Here is a 17,353-nt window from a genome sequence, read left to right as displayed (position 1 = left end):
AGTGTGCAAATGATGTTAGATTTAAATTTAAAAATACATGGTTCTGTATTTAAATAAAATATTTCAGAATTTAAATTTTTTACTGAAAGCATGTTTTTTTTCCAGTGTGGAAACTCAAACTTTATTGAAGGGTCTATTACCTACAAGCACACAATCGTTTCAAGCAAAACCTGGCAGATATGCTTGTACTTCAAATGAGTTTTACCAATGATAATATCATGGATTTAAATGGCTACCTACACATTGGTCTCATCACAGAGAAATAAAGAGAAGCACTGGCATTGACACTCAGTTTAGATGTATAGAAATGGCCACGTTCAACCCTTTTAAACTAAGAATGGTCTTCCATCAGATTGATGTACAAAAAGCAAATGATCCTTTTCCATATTTTTGGGTAAAAAAAAAAAAAAGGTCAATGTTTGGTCTTTTTTTCTTTTGATCATCAGTCCTAAGAGGGAAATATAACAAAATAAATGGTTGTCCTAAACTATTCCTGAGTAGGGCTATAAATTCTAAATGAGAAGATTGGAGCTTTTTAGTAATTATGTATAGAAAAATACACAAGTGCTTAATGTATCAGAGGAAAAACAATTAAAACAAAATTAATGTGTAATTGCCATTAAATAGAATCCTACTAAAAATCTTATTTCACACAGTCTTTAAAATAAAATAGTAAAGCTTGTGATATGTTACAATGTTAACTTCAATATCTGTATCAATCGGCGGGCTGAAAACTGATAACTGGGCACAAACTGATAACAATGTCTGCCTTTGTATGGGTGTGGGAAGGATTAAGGCGACATGACATCACAATGCATGTATCAAACGTACTGCTACCAGCAACGGTAATCAAAGTTACATTACGTAATGTGTGCAATGTTTCACCACAACCCCAAATATCGACAAAATGCGGGTGCACTACAGCAGTACATATGCAGACATTAATCATTTCAGGAGAACACCGTAGAGGCAAGGAAAGAGTTCAACAGTGGGGGTCCAACTTTGAGCTCTTATGTAAAGCTATAGAAAAATATTCAACTCTTCAGTCCACCATTTTAATCTATGCAACACCCCAAACATGATGCTACTCTAATAGAGCTCAAAGCAACAAGCTCAATTCACACACAACACTGCACAATTCCCACAGGGACACTGTGTATAAGTTGTGTACATATGTTTGATCTTCTGAGCTGAGGGGAACATTGGATTTATTAAATTAACTCAAAAATGAGTTTATACGATGTTGATTACTCAGGAAATCTCGCTCAGTCCATCAGTTTCGCATTTGAATATATCTAGGAGCTTTGCATCTCAAAAGGGATATGGACATCATATGTCATGACAATCCAGTTTGAGAAGTTGGAAGAGGAGAAGAGAAAGTGTCTAATCATCTTAGTGCTACACCGCACCCATTATCTCCCGTAAAGTCTTATTTCTCCCTGTAATACAGCAGATACATCTTGAGCGGCTCAGGTAATGGGAGTCTTAGAATCCTCTCCCTCAGAATATTAACAGGTGGCTCGGAACGAATACACTCGGATTTGCTCTTTTCCTCTTCGTTACCCGTTCCTTCTTCATCCTCCTCAGGCAGGTCTTCTCTCACTCGGCGACAACCCCTTTCCTCTTCCTCCTCCACTTCCTCTTCTTCCTCTTCCACTCCTCCGGGGTACTGGCAGTCGTCTATGGCAGTTGGAATCATGGAGTCGTGGAGGACCACAGAGTTGACGCACTGCCGGTAAAAACGGCGACAGAAGCGGCGGCGTTCGAAGCGGGGACCGTAACGGTGCATGGCCCGAGCCCCTGGGAAGGACACCCGTCGCTTTGTACGTCCCTCCCCCATAGCGATGGGCTGACGTAGAGTATGCCTGATAGCGATACGGGCTAGATCCTGCAATGTCCGCACTTCAAATATAGCTGGAAAATAAAAAGAATGAATGAGAACAGTGGAAGGCATGTTTTTTTGTTTTTTTTTACAGTTACCTATTTATTTTTTTGGCAAGTTTAAATCATTAGATTGGATTGTACATTTTCGGTAACACTAATGGTAGCAATGGCAAACATTAAGGTTCTATTTCTTAAAATAAGTTAATGCATTAAGCTGCCTATTCACTGCATCTGACAAACGACAGACCAGAAGTCATTCATTTCGGGGGGCTGCATGGGTTTCCGACCGTCTTTGGATGCAACATTTTCGGATCTGATTTTGAGCTTTGGCTGCATTGAAATATTTAAAATTTTGCGACTCGACCGTATGCGATCACCCAACCGGATGTGATGTATTTATTCGAAATTATGAGCCCGAAGTGAGAAATATCAACAGATTTTGACCAAAACAATATTGGATGATTATAAATGATTAAGTCAGAAATAATCATTTACATTGCAAATATATCACAAAAAGTTTTGTTATTTTAATAAATGTGATTAAATGTGTAAATGTCTTTTATTTCTGCACATGCAAAGCCTACATATTTAAAATAACATGAGTGATGAGTGATTATTAACCATGAATTTCACTGAATTCGTCAATCTGCTCAACAAAATCACACACATTAATGTCATTCTGAGTTTTGGAAGGAAAACTTTTGGACTGGAACTAGAGGGAGAAATACAACAGTTGTAAGTGAACATCAGAGACAGTGAAAATGTGGCTTTTGGAATCATGAAGTAACAATGAACAATAGATTTTTTTATAGCATTTATTAATCTTGGGTAATGTTAATTTATCAAAATAGAATTTTTCATTGTTTTTTCATGTTAGTTCATAATGCATTAACTAACTTTAATGCATACAACTTTTAATGTAGAAAATGTATTGGTATGTGCAGAAAGTAACATTATCCAATATTAATAAATGCTGTTAAATTACTGTCCATTGTTAGGTAATGTTAACTGTTGTGTTAACCGATGTTAACGAATACAACTTTTTACTTTAGGATTACCACATATTTTCTTAATTTAATAAATTCACTTCTAATTGATAAATGTTTTTATAAAACTATCAGAATTTTCAATTGATCAAAATACTACATTCATTGTTTGTTCATTTTAGTTCATGATGCATTAAGTAAGGGATAATGTACAGTCAGCCGGTTGTTATAGCAAAATAAACCCAGACAGGGTGATCAGGCGAAGCGGAGGGGTCTTGTATCAGCCTGAAGGGGTTTATTTTGCATTATTACACTGCTCTCTGAAATACTTGATTATGACTGATCAATGGCACCATCTAGTGGTCTGATATTTCTCAGTAACAACTGCACATCCACGTATCAGACCACTCATCTGGGTATTGTGAGCCATCTTTACTACTTCTCGGATCACCGTGTGATCTCTACAAGTATGTTAATTAAATAATTTAAACTCAAATCAATGTTTCATGTCAATTTATTTATTTATTTGGCAAGAATTCTTGTAAGAAGATGCATGATGAATAGTCAGACAGTCATTAATTACAAAATAAACACCAACAGAATTCCAACTCACATCAGAAGTGGATTTCAACTGTTCAGCGATTTATTTCTCCTCACATAACATAATTTCAGTGCAAAACAATATTTTATGTTCATGTATTTATTTATATGGTTAGAAGCTGTGTAAAAAGCAGGATAATGTACAGTCAGCTAGTTGTTATCACAAAATAAACCCATTTAGGGTGATCCAGATCTCCCTGTTGGGATTTGTTTTGCGATAACAACCGGCTGACTGTACATTATCCTGCTTATTACATGGCTACTAACCAAACAAATAATGTAAAAAATATAAAAAATGTAAAAGTTTAATGTAAAAAATGTTTTAGTATATGTAGAAAGTAACAATACTTTAACAGCATTTATTAATCTTGGTTATTGTTCATTTGTTAATATATGTTAACTATTGCATTAACTAATGTTATCGAATACAACCTTATTTTAAAATGACCATATTTTTTTTTTTATTTACTCAATTTTTAATCCATACATATTTTTTATTTTTATAAAGTTCTCTCAATTATTGATTTGATGAGAATGAAATCCCATTCAAACCAAGTCTGAATTTTCAACACAAGGTTTTAAAATGAAGCAATACCAAGGAAAAAAAGAAAACCTCACTAACCAATAGAACAAACTTTTTGGTCATGTTTCCGGAATCAGCATTCAATATAGATGTTGAGCTGTCAATATTGTTGTTCTCCTGTACAATGAATTATATGATAAAAGCCATAATGGCAACAAACAAGTGAAGTGAAAATGAGTGATATGGTGAACAATTGCTGACAAAAAGGAATGCGTTTTTTTTTTTTAATAAATATACTTACCTAGACAGCTGTAGTACTTTTATTCTTATAACACATGACCACTATAATTATCACTATAGAGTAACATATTTTAATATCACTCTACGTTTGGACTTCCATTGTTCCATTTCAGTGTAGTGATAACAAATCAGTCACACTGTAGAAATGGGTCAAAATTTGCATTACTGCATGTAAATAATGAGAGTGCATTTGCATTCAGTAAGGTATACAAATATTTTTCAGAGTGACAAAATTTATCACAGTTTTGGCATGTAAAAATAATTTGCAATTATTGTTTGGATTTCATGTTGTTTAGTTGCATTGGACATGGTGTGAGCAGGCATTTAGGCAAATGATTCTTCAGTATACTCACGTAAAGGAACACTTATTGGTCTGCCATTGACATTCTGTTTGGGCTGTACCAGCGGGGCAAAGGTCACAGCGATGATTTTCTTGGTCTCCCAGGAGCTCTGACCTGTGCGTGTGATCTTGGTTAACTGCAAGAAAGTTGCTTATGCTTAGATAATAAGCCCTCGAATCAGTAATTGCTACACTAATTACACTTCATCCCACTTGAATACTAATTATGCATACATTGATTTTGTGTGGATGTAAATAAATCACTCAATAAGAAAGAAAAAAAAACTTAAATGAAAACATAAGCTACTGATTAGTCACTCAGATTCAGGTTATGCTTACAATCTCACATTAGGATGTAGAGGTGTTCTAAAAATTGCTGTACACTAAGAATATACGAGCATATAAACTTGAAGAATAAATGTGTACCAACCTTCTCCTCCAGGGGGAGAACTAAGATCCCGCCAACTTTTAACAGGTTCCTCATGTAGTTCTCATACTCTTTCTGGACTCCTGCACCACAGTACACTCTGTCATACTGTCTGCATTCAGGGGGGATCTCCAGACAGTTTCCCACCACAAAGGTGGGCTCACAGAACTCAAACCTGCAGCCAACAAACAAAACCTGTTAACAGACAAATACAATTCACTGACAATTAAAAGACCATTTTAAAGTTGTTACACAAGTAATGGCTCACTTGTCAAAGCTATCGCTGGTTTTGATAAAGTAGTCGAGTTTCTGGTAAGCATATTCAACTACATCTTCATGCAGTTCCACACCATGATTCACACCAAACGGACCTGTGGAGATGAACAGTATAATTTATTTTCAATTATGCATAAATATCAATATATCTTCAGGTCAAAAAAGCAATATTTGTTCTGACACATTCAAAGATAGCATACAAAGGAAGACCCCAATGAGCACTATAACCTTTGTGAAAGTATGTCATATACATGATGTCTTATAAAGGGGTCATATACATTACATTTTTTGTATTATTTGATTTTTTTTTATTTCATTATTTAAAAGTCATCATTTATTTTTCCCATGATGATTTAAACCCTCTCTCTGAATTAAACACGACAGTTTTGCTAAAATGATTTTAAGACACCTATGTAAACACCATATTTGCATGTGAAATGAGTAACAGTGCTTGCTGTGCTTAATCACACACTGTAGGTTTGTTGTCTGATCTAATATAGTTTGCACTGCCTCAGGTTCAATAACAGCCTCTTTGCAAAACCTGCATTATGTTGTGACAGGTTCACCAAATAATCTACAAAAAAATGTGCTGCACAAAATGAAATGATCAGGGACCTTGTTAAAAAATATCTTTCTGAGGGGTATGCAGAGCAGCAGGTGCAGCACACAGCCAAGCACAAGTTTGGCTGACTGTAGGAAATAAGCAACTTTGTGGCAGGGTATATTTACAACTGCCTTCATTCATCACCAATAATACATAAGAATTTATATGTAAAGTAGTTTAGGAATCTTGGCCGTGTTCGACCACCATTATATGAAGGATAAATGACAAATGATCAGATTAGAAATCTGAATAAAAGCTGTCCACCATTAAATATGTAATACAACAGGCTCATTGTATCTGCTCCCAGTTTATATGTAAGGGATTTTAGCTCAAGAAGGGAATTGATTAATTCAGGGAAAACTGAAATAATTAAGGTGAACATCTGATCACTTGGCCACGCTGAGTTGATATGACGCATCTGTTGACTCTTTAGAGTAATACTATTGTCATGGCCATTGAAAATAATATCACAAATATGTTGACATATTGTTCAAGCACGGAGCGCAGATCTTTTAAGAATCAATTGACAAGATTATTTATCAAAATATACCACAGTCATGTTCTCTTTGAATACAAACAAGACTTTATTTCTAATCTACAACATAAAAACTAAACTAACACACATAGACAAATGTAAAACAGGATGGTGAGTGAGCTGTAACAGAAGGTGAATGAAATGGTCTGTAACAGAGAAAATTGAACTTTATGAGTCTATAGACCATGCCCTAGACCATTGATACTTAATTTAGTATAACTCGATTTGCTTTGGGTTACCCGAAGTACAGTAAAACACCAGCACTTTCTATCAAGAGTCTGGAGGTGTACTTGCTTTTCGTTGCATTTCCTTGTGTTGCTTTGGTTCTTTGGCTGGGTCAGTAGAAAGTTCTGGTTGTTCTGTCGATGATTTGGACCTCTGTTAAGATCGTGGACGCCGGGTAGTTCGGTGCTGGAATGATCAGGCGGGGCTTTGAAGCGAGGCCTCCCACAAGGGAGACTCGCCACTCCCCGTCATGTGTGTTAGATGAAGCGCAGAGAAGAGAACTCTTTTTGAGGAGGGTTTTGGCTGGTCTTTTTAACCTTTTCAGTCTGGTCACACCCCGAAGAGGCTCTAAGCCAATCAGAGGCAGCTGTTCAGATGCCATGTGATCATCTCTCTATCCCTTCTTCTGAAGGTGATTAAGGAGTCTTTGTTCTTAAGATTTGTCAGTTTTCCCGCTCAAAAGTGAACATATTTTTGTATATAATGAAATTTATATAATGAAATCGGTGTAAGTGACATGACATCTGTTAACATCAACATTATCTACATAAACAGGCAAGCATTTACATATGAAACATGACATACTTTCTCTTTATGGTTACTGCACTAAACATTAACATTTGAATATACATTATACATTGTATAATTGACATCATGTATGTACATGGTCAACATAATGCATTCTATGAATCTAGCCACAGTTAGGCATCATGTAATGCATCTTAACATATTAAAATTAGGTTATGTGCATTCAGAAGCGTAGAATGATGATACAATGGAGTCTTTTTATAGTGTTATTGTTCATAATATATGTATATGCATTGTAAAATCTAGAGCCCGACCGATATGGGATTTTTGAGACGATACCGATTTTAGAGGGGGGAAATTCACCAATTACCGATATGGTTAATTTATGAGCTGGAATGAAAACAGACCTTTTCTATGTTGTCAACAAATTATAGAAATGAACACTGAGAAAATAAAGAATAAATAAAAATACAATAAATAGCTAAATAAACATCAGTACTGTATGTTCAGTATCAGTCAGTTGCTGACCATTTAAATAAAGAATAAATTCAAATAAAATAAATAGCTAAATAAACATCAGCAGTACTGTTTAGTATCAGTCAAATGCTGACTATTTGAATACTGCCAGTCAGTTAGGGGCAGGTTATAAAACAAGAAGCATTTACACCTGCCGAGTCAAGAGATAAACAGCGGCAGCTGCTACAAAAGTTTAGGGGAAACTTTCAACGGTGGAAAACCAGACTTTTAAATATTGCATTTTGTAAATGCAACGACTAGAAATGTTCACTTGAAGGGGGTACCAAACTGCGAATCCTGAACAGTTTGGTGAATACATGTTTACACATTAGCTTCCACTCAGCTGACAAGGTATGAAAGTAGCTACATGGTTAGCTAGTTAGCTATAAGCTCGTTGTCACGGTGAGTAAAATATGGACATTGTTTATTTACTTTCCAGCACTGCATCTCACCAACTAGGTAAAAACGTAGTGTGAAATCAACACTCAACAGACACAATCCACCACCGCACCATTGTCTGCTGACCTGCAAAAAGATGCTCTGATGTTTACTTTTCAATATGCTACATTACTGACTGCACTGACAAACTATAACTGGCTAACACAGCAAACAGATGTGATAAACATGAGTGACATGGTTGTCAGGGACAGGGTTAACGTTATATTAGTTATACTGAAAAGGGAAAATGATGGGTTCATTGTTTATTAACTTTCCAGTATGTATTTCACAAACTAGTTAGCAACTTACCGTGAAGACGCCACTTAACTCCGCACCGCTTACCTCCACACTGTCAGCAGAACCACCGTCAGCTCAGCTCTGTGAACAATGGAGTTGGAGCGCGCTCTGCTGGATAAACTACGTTACGACACCAATTCTAAATCACCCCAAGCATTGTTTTCTACATTATATGTTCTGAATTTTTTTTTTCCATATCTGCGCATATCGGAAAACAAATATGCCAATACGATATATCTGTTAATGGCTAATATCGGCTGACCGATAAATCAGTCGGGCACTAGTAAAAACCAAAGAAAAGTTTGTTTTGTGCCTTTGGAGATGATAGAAAAGCACTAGATTTGGTCCGGCTAAAGAGAGTTTTCAAAATTCAATCTCTCTGTCTTGGATAAGTTTAGCATGTGAGGATTATACTGACCATCAGAAAATGTCTCATGCTCCCTTATTAGTCTATTTTCTAAGTGTAGCAAATTGGTTAAATCGAAGGAAAAAGACTGGTTATGAATGGGGTTTTGGGGGAAGGTTGTTCCTTCAGTCGAGAGTTAAAATCTTTTTTTTTGTTTGGGAAGACAGTTGACACTCAACAAAGCAGCTTTTGTGGACTCTTTTCAGGCATCTTTTAACTTATTTACACCCGTTTTGGTAGACTTTTGGTCGTCAGCAGAGACGAGTCTTTAATTTATGACACTGAGGAATTTCGGGGGCCTCTCTGTATAATTTCTCTAACTCTTCTTCTGTTTCCGAGCTCCTCAGATCTTACAGGACTTTCCCACATCTGGCTTATCATTATTTCTCTTGTTGTTTTGTAAGTGAAGAATCCTTTCCTACTTTCTCCTTGTTTCCTTGCAGAAACTGTATGGGCAAGGTTGCTCAACAATAGACATGACACAATGAATAGTTAAATATTTGAAGAAAGGATGAGAGTCATCTGTTTTTTAGAGCATGCATGCGCCCAAGGCCAATGCTGGATTAAGCCAAACTGCAAACGCATTATCTGGTCAGTTAGTCTGATTTTGCAAAAATCGGACTGGTACGATTTCAGTCAGACTAAAGCCCAAAGTATACTTCGATTTTGATGCGAATGCTCAGCGTCTGCATACAGTCGAACGCAAGCCTGTCAAAGTATATTCCATTTGACGGTGGTGCATGCATGCTATGACTTCTAAGAGACGCCAGACAATTTCTCTTAAGGGTTTTAGACACATAAAGATGTCTTTATATTCCTTGAGACTTGAGTTATACATATGCTGGTGCGTCCTGACCTCCTCACACATGCGCTCTTGACGTGCATATCTACTGTTGTTGTTTTTAACTTTGTCTCCTTTTATTTGTCATAGTACACTTAACTCTTATTTTGAAAGATCAAAGAAAATTTGATTTTTAATGGTTTGACCCCTCTAAACAGTGTAAAATCTATCAACTGAACTGGCATCGGGACTTTGACCATATTCATGTTGATGTTGAAAAAAAAAATAGTAAACCACAATAACTGGCAAACATTCCAATAGAATGAGTCTGCAAAGGTAAGCAATTTATATATATCCATAGAAAGACCTCAGCTTGTGCCTTTAAATACAAGTAAACTCACCCAGTATAAGGCCCACCATGCTGCTGAGATAACCCGTCCCACTGCCCAGGTTGAGAAAGGACAGGCCAGGCTGTAGGTCCAAGGCCTCCATCACCTCTGAGTAGATACATGGAGCAGACAGATGGAGATTACCATGCCTCCAAGCCAGGTCTTTATAAGCACTGTCACGATACTCCTCGAGGTAATAGTCAGCTCTGTCGATGGCTCTGAAGGCCTTCTCGACCAGATCTGAGCGAATGTAGTGGGCCTCCTTAAGGTTGTCAATCAGCTCGTCATTGTCCTCACCAGCACTCACGGCTCCGCCCATGGTGAAAGGAGAAGAGCTTCTTGGGACAGACCTGAGGTGTACCTATCACTGTCTGGAGGAAGAAAAAAGCAAAAACCTAGGTCTAAAAATGAAATGATACTATTTCATACCTAATTTGTGCAAGCAACACTAATTTTATTGCTCACATTCATGTTTAGCTGCAAGTATTAAACTTCGTAGCATAACTTGTCCTGCACTTTTTGTGCTGTAGACATGAATACATAAAATTGCTTGGCTTGTTGAGGAAGTGTGCTATTACTTTTCCAATCGATCCAACTTAGGACTGTTGCCTGGCAGACAAATACAGGTTGTACAGGCTCACAATTTTTTCAGGAAAAAAAAAAAAAAAAAAAGTTTAAAATGTTAAGTAAAAGAAGTATAGCATTGTCATAGAGCAAATGGATTTGTACCACTGTTGGTCCACTGGATAGCACTGCACTGAAACTGCTTTAAACTCAACTGCAACAAGTTCATGGCTGAAGTTCAAGCAAATTGTAGCAATCTTTCCCTCTTTGATTTATATTCTAATTTGTTTATTCGAATCAGTCTTGTGCTTCCACCTAATTACAGCTAATTCCGATTTAGCTCGTTCTAGTTCTTATCACAGCTAAGTTTGACTATTTTGATAATATTTGCTTTTCCCTGTGGAACACAGAGGCCTAGTTTGTTTATGATATGAATTTCTGATAACTGAATTGAGAGATGTGTATTTGTAGTTCTGAATTTCTTCTCAATCTGAAAATTTGAACCTGTAGGCTAAATTTATAATCTGAATACTTACAGCTAATTCCACCTCTAAAAAAAAATTGAACTAAAAATCTGCAGTTTTCTTAAAATAAACGTCTAGAATTGAAATTAACAATATTTAGATTCAAATACTTTAGTCAGTGTTCTAGCTCCATCAGAACCAAGTTCTTCCAACCTTTAAAGTCCCCGTGAAGTGCCTTGATGAGAGCAGTTTTCTTTGGTCTGTTGACGTATTGCCTAATGAAACATGAAGCTGGGGTGGGTCTTGTTGAACAGCTCATGCCTTTTTTTAAAAAAAGGCAATAGGCTTTAGTTTACATCGCAGTCCCTGTGTGCTGGAGTTCTACAGGGGAAACTAAAAAGCGATCTCAATACCAAGTCTGACCGCTTTTTCACTGACTTGAAAACCAAACAATGATCTAACTGACCATGTTACTACTTAAACAGCCCACAAACAAACACAGCTCATTCCCGTCTTTGCTTCCGACGAGGCTGGAGCCGTTGTGCAAGTCAATACAGATGAATGAGAAACAAACAAGTTAAAGATCCCAATATATCAATGTTTTGAATCACAATACACTTAAACATAAAGAATAAAGAACACTTACTCGTGCTGTACATCCCAAGAAACCTCAGAAAAATTGCTGCTTTTTAAACAAAAAAATATGAATATAGTCCAGCCACTTTCCTCGCTCCCAACTCTCGTGTGTGCATTCCATTCTGAAGTGATCATCCCTATGCCCTATTCCCTTCGAAGAAAATTATCCTCCACAGTGAGAGCTTCAGAGGGCTGAAAGGTGATAACGGTAATTCGGAACTCATTTTTTAAGTGATTCTTATTGGAAGTTCTAGTTGGAACAAACTTACAGCATGGTGTGTGCTCCCTTTCAAAGTGCCCTGCGAAGTCATCATCAGCACAGGTGAGAACAAAGCCATGTGCTCTGATCAGATGTAGGGGAAGGGTGCATTCTCATTCTAGAAAGCATTTGTTTGGACAACATATCTCAGCAGCTATGTGACATCATTATTTTGCCTGGGTCTGTTTAGCCGAAAGACATTTCAAATGCTTATATCTTCTAAAAAAAAAATGTTGTCAACGTTTTGAAGTACACTAGCATTTAGATTAGATTAAAGCTGCACTATGGAACTTTGGGCTCTCTAGCGACTAGTTAGACTACTGATGCTGTTAGTCGACTCTGGAATTAGTAGTTGGGGGGGGGGGGGGGTCTATTTTAGACAAGTCGACTACAAAAAATCATCATCAGTGACATCTTAAACATCAGTGAAACTAGTCGTTCCGCATATCCCTACTAGCGACATTTATGATTTAAACCTAAAATTGCAAGGAATTTACAGAGGAAACTTTTATGAGAGTTGTGATTTGGCACTGCTCTTCTGGAGGATGAATTTCATGGATTGAGGTCACCTGGACTTTGCCTGTGATCACGGAGATTTTCATCAGCAGAGCCAGAGTAATGACATTCTATTTTCATGTTGATATTATGTTATTAGTTTAAACATTTATTACCGAGATATTACTTGTTTTGAGGAAGATAAACAACACACTTATTTACATATTTTAATATGATTATTCAAGTGTTTTATCCACTACACATTAATGTTTGTATTGTACTACACTAATCAATTTAAGAAGAGAAACTCATGATATGAGTTCAATTGAAGGCACTTAAATTACAATCTACAGCCTGTGGACAATGCAATTAAACCGTAATACTACAATAGTAGGTCTTTGCACTGCAAACAATAAGACTGTATAAAAGCTTCAGTAATGATGGGGATGAAATACACTTTATTAAACATGAAAATAATAAGCAGAAATATGTAGTATAACAATTACAATACAGTTTCTCTAATCGTTTTTTTTTGGGAGTAAGGTGGTAATAACAAGATGGTTAGACACTAAACAAATTAATATGTACATGTCTGTGCTATGAAATCGGTACATTATAAACAACTTGAGATGAGCATACATTCATGGGGAACTACCTTGTACCTACTGTGGCTTTTAGATGCAATTGTAAATTGTATACCATGTTTAAGCAGACTATAAAATGACAATGGAATGTTACAACAATTTGTGCATTTCTGTGACTGGGATAAAAGAAATAAGAAAACAGCAGCACACCCACACTTCAGGACACACACATTTAGGAAACCTCGAAACAGCAGCAACGTTATAAAATACTCAGAACTTATAAATATTATTAAACATGTTACAGTAACATAATTGGAAAAATCGAAACTTATAAAAACATCATGATCTGTAAACACATGAGTAGTGTTCCATTCATTAAAGCATGTCAAGCAATATAAGCTTCAAAATCCAACCGGAAAACATATCCAAGCATTATAGCAGCATTATTTGTGGCAGCAAAACTTTAATTTCGATATTGAAAATTCTACATTTTGAAACTATTTAAATTTACATTAGAGGTACATCTGTTTTGTTGTATGCCTGCTCTCAAATGGCCAGTGTAGGTTATAAAAACAAATAAATTTAAAAGTAAAATGTAAATGTATAATAAATTTGAATGCAATTCTGCTCTTAAAAGCTGACATATGCTTTATTGGTAAGATTTCAATTTTTTGGTGCTAGAAATTTCTCCCATGCCTGCAGTTCTCATGGATCTTCATGCAAATCTGTTACAGCCCGTATCAGAGCAAGTTCAGGGCAAAAAAAAAAAAAAATATTATGTAAAAGTTCCACACTGAGATCAACCAAGGCTTTGTTGGTACTACAATAGCAGCCCAAGACAATGTTTCCTTTCTTAAAGCAGTTGATCTACGATGTTAACTGGACATTAATACAGAATGTGCATTGAAGCATGCTTACTGAGATTTAGATTTTGTAGACAAATAGGAACAGTTATATAAAATACCATAACACGTGAAGCATTCTTAAACAATGCATATTTATTAGAGAATGATTCTGCAATGGTTGCAGTTTGCAGAATTATGTTAAATTTACTGTAGTCCTAAATATGGCATACCACAAACTGTTGTCTACCAGGTGGATAGAAAGCAAAGATAATAAATGATCATTAAGAGAACTAAATTTTTAATGAGTCAAAGCATGTCAGCTGAAAATGGCAACACAGTTGACAATAAGACAGCACTTGCCTTATGCTACTTTCAATCTATTTTTAGAGGTCAGACCATGCCATGTAAAAAGTGGCACACTGATGTGTCGCAACCCAAACTCTTGGCAGCAACTCCATTTAGAGCAGAGTATTGTTTGTTTGTCATGTGGGCACGCAGACCAACATGTCGGGCTTATTGTAAGTCAACTTGGGTATCGACAACAAAAGAACCTAGTAAAGATCCAAATATACACTCACAAAAAATGGTGGGCTGGTTGAACACTTCAAGTATACTTGCCAAGTAAGTTTGAATGAGGGCTTTGGCAAAAGCTTTGCAGGCCTCTAACCTGTAGCATACTAGAAAATGTACATTATATCATCAAATCCACCACATCGGTCCAAGGGTGTAACCAGGAAATTACTTTTGGGTGGGCCTCAATAAAAATGGATGGGCCAAGTTTTCGCCCAAATATTTTTTAAATACATTTTCCCTTACAATAGAGCGCATAGCCATAGCACATTCAAATGGTTCTTAGACACTTTCAGATCAAGAAATCAGAATTTATAACACTTTTAAACTAGTTTATAAATATATATTTGAAGTCAAAGAATAATCTCTAATATTCTGGGTGGCCTGGGTCCAATTCCGACCCACCCTGGCTACGCCACTGCATCAGTCCAATGGAGCTTGTCTTTGTTATTTAATCTAACAAATGGACTATTGAAGTCGTATGGATGGCACCCGTCCGTCACCCACTTTTAACAGACACCAGCATGCCACAGCAGCTCACCAAGAACACAGGTTCTTTCAGTGACACACGTGACCTGTCTGAATATAACATCATATTTATCAGCAGCAAAACGTAAACAAAACCGGTCATTATACAACGCTGGGGGAGACATATGCGCGCACAGAGCAGTGATGAAATATGCGAACGGTTTCCTGCAAAAATGATGCGCTGATTCTAACAACAAACAAGAAAATGTTCCGTTGTCACGTCATAAACATGTTCTAACCCAGTTTCGAATGCATCATATGTAATCCGCGCCCGTATTATGCATTTAACAATAGTTAACTGCGGCATGACTGAACACGAGGAGAAGAACATAAACAAAAGAGTCTGTAGCCACCGTTTGGCACTCGATCATATCTCACTGCGTAGTCTACATTTGTCCTTACCGTGTAATGACGGACCACGGCGGTTGTCTCGTACAAACCAACAATGTCCATCGATCACATTAACGCGTATGTTGTACGTTTGGCTTGAGGATGTTTGGTCCGTGCAAAATAACGCCTAACTTGACTGCGAAAAAAAAAAAAAAAAAAAAAAACTATGCGATGTAAACAAAACATAAACCAGCTGACGCGATGACGTCACACGCACGGCGACGTCAAGTGCAGTGTCAGCCCAACGTGTGTTTTCGAAATTAACCTGTTCAAAGCCTTCCTCCTCCGAGAATAAATTCATGACTCTAAGCTCCTTTCTCATTAATGTCTGTTGTTTTCCTTTCTTATTATAGCTCAAATGGTCATTTGCTGCCTGTGGAAGCTGTAAGCACCTGTAGAGAGTCATTCACACCTGATGATGTGTCAGATTATCTCGGCCTATATGTATTGCCATACATGTGACTGTGTATAGCAATGGAGATGTAATTTCATACCAGTTTTTAAATGACGGTCATTGTTAAAGCTGTTGGGAGGTTCCACATGAATCCTCATTATTTTGAGAATATATATTCGTGGTAGTGTTCCATTTTTTCCAGCAGAGGTCAGGATATTGAAAGCGTTGATTTGCAAATGATCTCATCAATGAGTCACCTGTTTGTTTATTGTCAGTGATACTGCTCATCTATGAGGTAATTATGTTTTTGTATAGTTTATTTATAGTTATATATTTATATTTAGTTATATTACAACTGTGGCACCAACACAATGCTGACACAGTGGGAGACAATAAAAACTCATAAGTTTGAACACACCTACTAATTTTTAATGAATAATATTTTCCACATTTTAGAATAGCAGTAAAGTCTTTTTACTAAAATATGTAAATACAAAAAGTATACACTACCGTTCAAAAGTTTTAGAACACTAAGTCTTTTTTGCATTCTTTTCTGTTCAGAAAGTATGCATTAAATTGACCACTAATTACAGTAAAGGCATTTATAATATTACAAATGACTATTTCTATTTAAATAAATGCTGTATTTTTGAAACTTTCTGTTCAACCAAGAATCCTCTACTTGCAGCAATGCAAGTGCTTGGCATGTACTGTAGGCCTACTGGTCACTGCAGCTGCTAGTTTAGGAGCCAGAGACCCTGATGTACTTGTCTTCTTGTTTAAAGCAGTAGTGCATGGAATAGCCTTCATCTCTCTCAAACAAAAAAATACATTAAAAAATAATCAACAGACTGATGAGTTTCAGGAAAATGTGTTTCCTTTTGGCCATTTTTAAGACTAAAATTAGACTTGCAAGGGTAAAGTGGCTTGATAGAAATGCAAGTATTCCCAACACCCCAGTAACTGTAAAAAGAAACTGTATTAATATTTCCACTCTTTATTAAGTAACACAACCGTTTTCAACTGTTCTAATCATAAGAAAGGTTTCTTGGGTACCAAATTAGTAATAATCAGGGCCGTGGGAAGTAGAGGTGCTGCAGGTGCTTAATATTAACAGTTGTCAGTACCTTTTAACATTACACTGATAGGCTATCCACAATATTCTCAGGAGTCCACTGTATTTCGCTAGGTGGGCGGAATTTCCTGTTGGCTAGTGGAAGTGCGATTGGTTGGTGTTTTGTGTGTAACAGGTCTCTGCTTGCTTGTGTGCCATACGGCTAGATTCTTGCTTTTTAAATGTTGTAAGATGTCTTTAAAATTCCCCGGAAAATGTGTGTAGTTAGTGGTTATCCTATTAATCAAGCAAAACTAAAGTTTTATCTAAAACAGCAATGTTATGATCAGAAACCACTTAGAAGGATTGACTTAGGAACATCTGTTTGAAAAAGCTTGGAATAATTTGTTTGTGTGCTATTTTTACTTTATTGGCAAGAAGACAACAGCGGGGATTACTTATCCACCATTACGGTCCGGCTACGATAGACGTCCAGAAATGGAGCGCAATGAATT

General features: G+C 36.5%; 1 protein-coding gene across 3 annotated transcripts; it reads right to left on the bottom strand.

Annotated features, from left to right (window-relative positions):
- Positions 1-93: 93 nt before the first annotated feature.
- On the bottom strand, positions 94-15,556 carry LOC127418971 (protein-L-isoaspartate O-methyltransferase domain-containing protein 2-like). Of its 3 annotated transcripts, XR_007893579.1 has the most exons (7): positions 15,403-15,556; positions 10,068-10,426; positions 5,329-5,431; positions 5,064-5,235; positions 4,647-4,770; positions 4,093-4,170; positions 1,771-1,914 (listed from the first exon to the last, which is right to left on the bottom strand). XR_007893579.1 is itself a non-coding variant. In XM_051659920.1 (6 exons), the coding sequence occupies exons 2-6, from the start codon at positions 10,372-10,374 to the stop codon at positions 1,430-1,432; spliced, it is 1,191 nt and encodes a 396-aa protein (XP_051515880.1). In that variant the 5' UTR covers positions 10,375-10,426; positions 15,403-15,556; the 3' UTR covers positions 94-1,429. The 3 variants fall into 3 exon arrangements, 1 of the variants encoding a protein (XP_051515880.1); XM_051659920.1 differs by lacking the exon at positions 4,093-4,170 and having other exon boundaries at positions 94-1,914; XR_007893578.1 differs by having other exon boundaries at positions 1,844-1,914; positions 4,093-4,770.
- Between the last annotated feature and the right edge of the window lie 1,797 nt (positions 15,557-17,353).

This window comes from Myxocyprinus asiaticus, chromosome 28, assembly GCF_019703515.2.
Source record: "Myxocyprinus asiaticus isolate MX2 ecotype Aquarium Trade chromosome 28, UBuf_Myxa_2, whole genome shotgun sequence".
Taxonomy (NCBI): Eukaryota; Metazoa; Chordata; class Actinopteri; order Cypriniformes; family Catostomidae; genus Myxocyprinus; species Myxocyprinus asiaticus.
The sequence above is the reverse complement of the archived record's forward strand: the minus strand, read 5'-3'. Positions and strand labels throughout refer to the sequence as shown.

Coding starts and splice junctions, on each gene's coding strand:
- LOC127418971 (XM_051659920.1), bottom strand. CDS start 10,374: ATGGGCGGAGCCGTGAGTGCTGGTGAGGACAATGACGAGCTGATTGAC. Junction 5,432..10,067: donor CATGGTGGGCCTTATACTGG/GTGAGTTTACTT, acceptor TCATCTCCACAG/GTCCGTTTGGTGTGAATCAT. Junction 4,771..5,063: donor TTCTCCCCCTGGAGGAGAAG/GTTGGTACACAT, acceptor ACTTTCTTGCAG/TTAACCAAGATCACACGCAC.